The 7413-nt window shown below is 45.9% G+C and overlaps 1 protein-coding gene across 1 annotated transcript in view; it reads right to left on the reverse strand.

Annotated features, from left to right (window-relative positions):
• Positions 1–4154: 4154 nt before the first annotated feature.
• Positions 4155–7413, reverse strand: part of LOC112077048 (H(+)/Cl(-) exchange transporter 7-like) — a gene marked incomplete at its 5' end in the record, with an annotated part of 32746 nt that continues 29487 nt past the window's right edge. Inside the window, 6 exon segments of the mRNA XM_070441546.1 lie at positions 4155–4430; positions 4873–4932; positions 5087–5219; positions 5418–5473; positions 5475–5504; positions 6864–7013. Coding sequence (XP_070297647.1) covers positions 4215–4430; positions 4873–4932; positions 5087–5219; positions 5418–5473; positions 5475–5504; positions 6864–7013 — 645 coding nt within the window.

The raw sequence follows: 7413 nt of genomic DNA on the forward strand, positions 1-7413 counted from the left end.
GCACACTGCGGAGTGACACCCTTTTGATCACCCCCCCCCCCTCTCTCCCCCCCAACAGGAGACGTCTCTTCCCGTGTGTTTAAGTGTTCAAGAGCTCTGGGGTCTCAGGCACCTGGTGGTAGTGACAGTGAGAAACAGGGTGAGTTTACTGTTTGTGTGTGTACACCGGTACGGTACTGCGTTGTGTGTGTGTGTGTACACCTACGGTACTGCGTGTGGTGTGTGTACACCTACGGGTACTGCGATCGTTGTGGTGTTGTACACCTACGGTACTGCGTGTGTGTGTGTGTACACCTACGGTACTGCGATGTGTGTGTGTACACCTACGCGTACTGCGTGTGTGTGTGTACACCTTACGGTACTGCGTGTTGTGTGTGTGGTACACCTACGGTACTGCGTGTGTGTGTGTGTACACTACGGTACTGCGTGTGCTGTGTGTGTACACCTACGGTACTTCGTGTGTGTGTGTGTACACCTACGGTACTGCGTTGTGTGTGTGTACACCTACGGTACTCGTGATAATGATAATATGATAATTATCCATTATCATTAAGGTGCACACCCTATATAGTTGTCCTATAACCATCTGGGGACCCAGTCCCTGTTCTCTAAATGATGATGATAATGTATTATTCCCTATATAGTGTCCTTAAACCATTCTGGGACCAGTCCGCCTTGTTCTCTAATGATGATAATAATGTATATTCCCCTATATAGTGGTCCTTAAAACCATCTGGGGACCAGTCCCTGTTCCTCTAATGATGATAATAATGTATTATTCCCCCTATTATAGTGTCCTTAAACCATCTGGGACCAGTCCCTGTTCGCTATATGATGATAATAATGTATTATTCCCCTATATAGTGTCCTTAAACCATCTGGGACCAGTCCCTTGTTCTCTAATGATGTGATGATGATAATGTATTATTCCCTATATAGTGTCCTTATAAACCTCTGGGAACCAGTCCCCGTTCCCTCTAATGATGATAATAATTGTTATTATTCCCTATATAGTGTCCTTAAACCATCTGGGACCAGTCCCTGTTCTCATAATGATGATGATATGATATTATTCCCTTATATAGTGTCCTTTAAACCATCTGGGACCAGTCCCTGCTTTCTCTAAATGATGATAATAATTGTATTTATTCCTATATAGTGTCTTTAAACCATTCTGGGACCAGTCCCTGTTCTCTAATGATGATGATGATAATGTATTATTCCCTATATAGTGTCTCCTTAAACCATCTGGGACCAGTTCCCTGTTCTCTAATGATGGATGATTATAATTGTATTATTCCCTATATAGTGTCCTTAAACCATCTGGGACCAGTCCCTGTTCTCTATTTGATTTGATGATAATGTATTTTTCCTATATAGTGTCCTTTAAACCATCTGGGACCAGTCCCTGTTCTCTAATGATGATAATAATGTATTATCCTCCCTATATGTGGGTCTCTTAAACCATCTGGAGCCAGTCCCTGTTCTCTAATGATGATAATCAGATGGTATTATTCCCCTTATAATAGTTCCTTAAACATCTGGGACCAGTCCCTGTTCTGTAATGTGATATAATGTATTATTCCTAATAAGTGTCCTTAAACCATCTGGGACCAGTCCCTATGTTCTCTAATGATTGTGATAGATGTATTATTCCCTACATAGTGGTCCTTAAACCATCTGGGCCAGTCCCTGTTCTCTAATGATGATAATAGATGTGATTAAAATGAGTCTGTGACTGCAGATGGACTTTTCAGTGTGATCAGTGGTTGGGGCTTTTCAGTCTTACAGTTAAACATACTGTTATGTAGCAATACTGTGATCCTGATGCTGATCTTTGCAGACATTGATTCAGCTTTATCTCTGTTATTAACAGGCACCATTCTGCTGCTGTAGCCTGTTCTCTGAGTCTAAAGCAGAGCATATGGACACGACGTCATCAGTAGGCCTGTTCTCTGAGTCTAAAGCAGAGCATATGGACACGACGTCATCAGTAGCCTGTTCTCTGAGTCTAAAGCAGAGGCATATGGACACGACGTCATCAGTAGCCTGTTCTCGAGTCTAAAGCAGAGCATATGGACACGACGTCTGTCAGCCTGTTTATCTGAGTCAAAGCAGAGCATATGGACACCGACTCATCAGTAGCCTGTTATCTGAGTTCTAAAGCAGAGCATATGGACACGACGTCATCAGGTAGCCTGTTTCTCTGAGTCTAAAGCAGAGATATGGACACGACGTCATCAGTAGCCTGTTCTCTGAGTCTCTAAAGCAGGGCATATGGGAACACGGACGTCATCAGTAGCCTGTTCTCTGAGTCTAAAGACAGAGGCATATTGGACACGACGTCATCAGTAGCCTGTTCTCTGAGTCTAAAAGCAGAGCATATGGACACCACGTCATCAGTAGCCTGTTCTCTGAGTCTAAAGCAGAGCATATGGACACGACGTCATCAGTAGCTGTTCTCTGAGTCAAAGCAGAAGCAAGGACACGACGTCATCAGTAGCCTGTTCTCTGAGTCTAAAGCGAGCATATGGACACACGTCATCGTAGCCTGTTTTTCTGAGTCTAAAGCAGAATTGGCACGACGTCATCAGTAGCCTGTTCTCTGAGTCTAAAGCAGAGCATATGGAACGACGTCATCAGTAGCCTGTTCTCTGAGTCTAAAGCAGAGCATATGGACACGACGTCATCAGTAGCCTGTTCTCTGAGTCTCATAAAGCAGAGCATATGGACACGACGTCATCAGTAGCCTGTTCTCTGAGGTCTAAAGCAGAGCATATGGACCACAACGTCATCAGTAAGCCTGTTCTCTGAGTCTAAAGCAGAGCATATGGACACGACGTCATCAGTAAGCCTGTTCTCTGAGTCTAAAGCAGAGCATATGGACACACGTCATCAGTAGCCTGTTCTCTGAGTCTAAAGCAGAAGCATATGGACACGACGGTCATCAGAAGCCGCCTGTTCTCTGAGTCTCTAAAGCAGAGCATATGGACACCGACGTCATCTAGTAGCCTGTTCTCTGAGTCTAAAGCAGAGCATATGGACACGACGTCATCAGTAGCCTTTCTCTGAGTCTAAAAGGCAGAGGCATATGGGACAACCACGTTTCTCAGATCTAGCTCAGCAATAGGCACCATCATGTACCTGTTTCTTCTGATTCTTAAAGCAGAGCATATGGGAACCACGTTCAGTCATGTAGCTCTGTTATCTGAGTCTTCTAAAGCAGAGGCATATGGACACCACGTCATCACGCCTAATCACTAGATTTTGACTCTATGAGTGACTAACAGCATGAATAAGAGATCATGTGTGTGTGTGTGTGTGTGTGTGTGTGTGTGTGTGTGTATGTGTGTGTGTGTGCAGTGCCTTCAGAAAAGTATTCACACCCCTTGACGTTTTCCACATTGTGTTATAGTTTAAATCTATATAAAAATGTAGAGGTCACTGGCCTAAACACAACACCCCATCACGTCAAAGTGGAATTCTGGAAGTGGAATTAAATGACGTTTTAGTCATGTGTATATATAATTACAAACGAAAAGCTGAAATGTCTTGAGTCAATAAGTATTCAACCCCGTTGTTATGGAAACGCCTAAATATGTTCAGGAGTAAAAATGTGCTTAACAAGTCACATAATAAGTTGCATGGGCTCACTCTGTGTGTAATAATAGTGGTTAACATGATTTCTGACCACCTCATCTCTGTACCCCACATATACCATTATCTGTAAAGTCCCTAAAAGAAGGGCACCTATTGGTAGATGGGTAAAAAAAAAAAAAAAAAGATATTGAATTTCCCTTTCAGCTGGACAATACCTGGAGTTGCTCACCAAGAAGAGAGTGAATGTTCCTGAGTAGCTGAGTTCCAGTTTTGACTTATATCTGCTTGAAAATCTATGGCAAGACTTGAAAATGGTTGTCTAGCAATGATCAACAACCATTTTGACAGAGCTTGAAGAATAATGAAAAGAATAAAAAATGGGCAAATGTTGCACAATCCAGGTGTGGAAAGCTTTGAGAGACTTACCCAGAACGACTCACAGCTGTAATCACTGCCAAAGGTGATTCTACAAAGTACTGACTCAGGGGTGTGAATACTTACGTAAATTAGAATTGATGTATTTCATTTTCAACTAAATTTGCTACAATTTCTAAAAACATGTTTTCACTTTGTCATTATGGGGCATTGTGTGTAACAACTAAATGTGGAATTTATCAAGGGGTATGAGTCCTTTCTGAAGGCTCTGTATATACCTGTGGTACGGTGTAGGGTGTAGGGTTCATGAACTCTGTAAGGTCCATCATGCACTCCCTCTCATCCTGMGATACGTGGATACTCTGGATGGGGGGGAAGCGAGGGTAGGCATCCCTAAAGTCCTTCAGCTGTAGCTTCCTCTGGGTCAACCTGGACCGAGCCAGCTCTACAAACACCTGGACAGAGACAGAGACCGAGGAGAGTGAGGAGAGAGACAGGGAGGGAGAGGAGAGAGAGACAGGGAGGGAGAGGAGAGAGAGAGAGAGCCAGAGCGAGGAAAGAGAGAGAGAGGAGAGAGACAGGGAGGGAGAGGAGAGAGAGACAGGGAGGGGAGAGAGAGAGAGAGAGAGAGACAGGGAGGGAGAGAGAGAGAGAGAGAGGAGAGAGAAGGGAGGGAGGAGAGAGGAGAGAGAGAGAGAGAGAGAGACAGGGAGGGAGGAGAGAGAGAGGAGGAGAGAGACAGGGAGGGAGAGGAGAGAGAGGAGAGGAGAGAGACAGGGAGGGCAGAGAAGGTGAGAGAGCGATTAATACAGAGAAGACAGGACAGGACAGACGGACAGACAGACAGGACAGACAGACAGGACAGACAGACAGGACAGACACTAGAGCTTCCTCTACCTGTGTTTGAGCAGAACAATGAGCTGAGAACGAAGGATGAGTCCACAAGATCTTCCCCATCTGAGGATGAAGGGATGAGTGAAAGAGAAGACAGAAAGCAGGGATGAATGAAAGAAGGAGAGTCATAGACTGTTCAGAGAGAATCTTTCTCAGCCAATTAGAAGTCAAGCACAACTATAAGACATTAATGGCCTTCGGGCGGAGCTTTCCATACATCATCGCTAGCGGCGACCGGCACGACGACAGGGAAGCCGTTGTGATTGGTGGAGGTGTTGCTAAGGACGTCCACGATGGTGCCAACCTTTTCTATACGGTTAAAACAGGTGACTGGGGCACCCATCACCTCCCTGAGAGAGAGGAAGGATGGAGGGAGAGATGGAGAGAGAGATGGAGGGAGGGTGATATCGATAGAGAGAGAGAAAAGGAGAGAGTAGTGAGGTCAGAGGGTCAACTGGTAGTTAAGCCAATGGGAAACGGGCTCATCGGCCAGTAAGCCAGTAGGAGAAGGCGTTACTCAGCAGTCGGCCAATGAGAGAGTGACTTACCTGGCTGTTAGCCAGTGGGAGGTGGCAGGGGCCTCCAAGTGCAGGAAGGGAACACTCTTGCAGCTTGATGTGGATGTAATACAGACCCTAAGAAACAACCAGATGGATTACTACACAGACTGATCCTCAGAAACAACCAGATGGATTACTACACAGACTGAACTCAGAAAACAACCAGATGGTTACTACACGACTGAACCTCAGAAACAACCAGATGGATTACTGCACAGACTGAACCTCATACAGACCCTAAGAAACAACAGATGGATTACTACACAGACTGAACCTCAGAACAACCAGATGGATTACTACACGACTGAACCTCAGAAACAACAGATGGATTACTACACAGACTGAACCTCAGAACGTCAAATGGTCAACTGAGACTTCCGTTGCCACGAGCAACACCACAGATACGGAGAAGCAACACTTCAGTCTCCCACAGTCTCAGTGGACAGGGCACTCTCCCACAGTCTCAGTGGGCAGGGCACTTCTCCACAGTCTCCCACAGTCTCCCACAGTCTCAGTGGGCAGGGCACTCTCCCACAGTCTCCCACAGTCTCCCCAGTCTCATGGGCAGGGCACTCTCCACAGTCTCCCACAGTCTCAGTGGGCAGGGCACTCTCCCACAGTCTCAGTGCGGCAGGGCACTCTCCACAGTCTCAGTGGGCAGGGCACTCTCCACAGTCCTCCCCCAGTCCTCAGTGGGCAGGGCACACAGTCCTCCCACAGTCTCAGTGGGCAGGGCACTCTCAACGACAGTCTCGCCAAAGTCTCAGTGGGAAGGGCACTCTCACTACAGTGTGATCCAGTCTCCCACAGTCTCACAGTGGGCAGGGCACTCTCACACAGTCTCCCACAGTCTCCCACAGTCTCCCACAGTCTCCCACAGTCTCCCACAGTCTCCCACAGTCTCAGTGGGCAGGGCACTCTCCCACAGTCTCCCACAGTCTCCCACAGTCTCAGTGTGTGTGCAGGGGAGAGCTTCAGGCTGCTACTACGTGGTAGCTACGTCACCAAGACAACGGAGGAGTTTAGCCCCACCCTTCAACGCACTTCCTTGACAGGATATTGCTGTTGACGCAATCCGCAGTCGCTACATCCATTTTGGGATTTCTAGATGAATAATAAATACTAATTGATTGTTCTAGAAAATAACTTGCATCATGAGCTGATATTAATTGAACTGTTGTAACCCCATCAGAACCAAATGATAAGCTACAGTAGTCTATTATCTGTAAACATAAAAACACTGTACAGCCTCGACATATGGTTCAAACTATCATGTTGATATCTTGGATGGTCGCTCCTTACATCAATAGTTGTGTCTATGAATGTAAGAGTGGTAACATGTCTTCAGGCCGAGACAGTGGCGGGGAGCTTTGTTGTTGTCCACTGCGGACTGCCTCATTAAGTCAGTATAGTATACATGTGCCTCAGACTCACCTCCACAAAGTAGTCCCCTACTACCTTGGCCGTCAACAGCACCAACATGATGGGGAGACCGTACGTCACATTTCCTGTTGCTTCCACCATGATGACTGTTAAACTGAGAGTCATCCTCACTATGCCCCCTAGAGGAGAGGACGAGACATTACATTAGTTATTATTAATAATACAGTATATACAGTCGTGGCCAAAAGTTGAGAATGACACAAATATTCATTTTCACAAAAGTCTGCTGCCTCAGTTTGTGTGATGCCAATTTGCATATACTCCAGAATGCGATGAAGAGTGATCAGATGAATTGCAAAGTCCCTCTTTGCCATGCAAATGAACTGAATCCCCAAAAAAACATTTCCACTGCATTTCAGCCCTGCCACAAAAGGACCAGCTGACATCATGTCAGGGATTCTCTCATTAACACAGGTGTGAGTGTTGACGAGGACAAGGCTGGAGATCACTCTGTCATGCTGATTGAGTTCAAATAATAGACTGGAAGCTTCAAAAGGAGGGTGGTGCTTGGAATCATTGTTCTTCCTCTGTCAACCATGGT

This window comes from Salvelinus sp. IW2-2015, unplaced genomic scaffold (genome assembly GCF_002910315.2).
Source record: "Salvelinus sp. IW2-2015 unplaced genomic scaffold, ASM291031v2 Un_scaffold4229, whole genome shotgun sequence".
In the NCBI taxonomy this organism is placed as follows: domain Eukaryota; kingdom Metazoa; phylum Chordata; class Actinopteri; order Salmoniformes; family Salmonidae; genus Salvelinus; species Salvelinus sp. IW2-2015.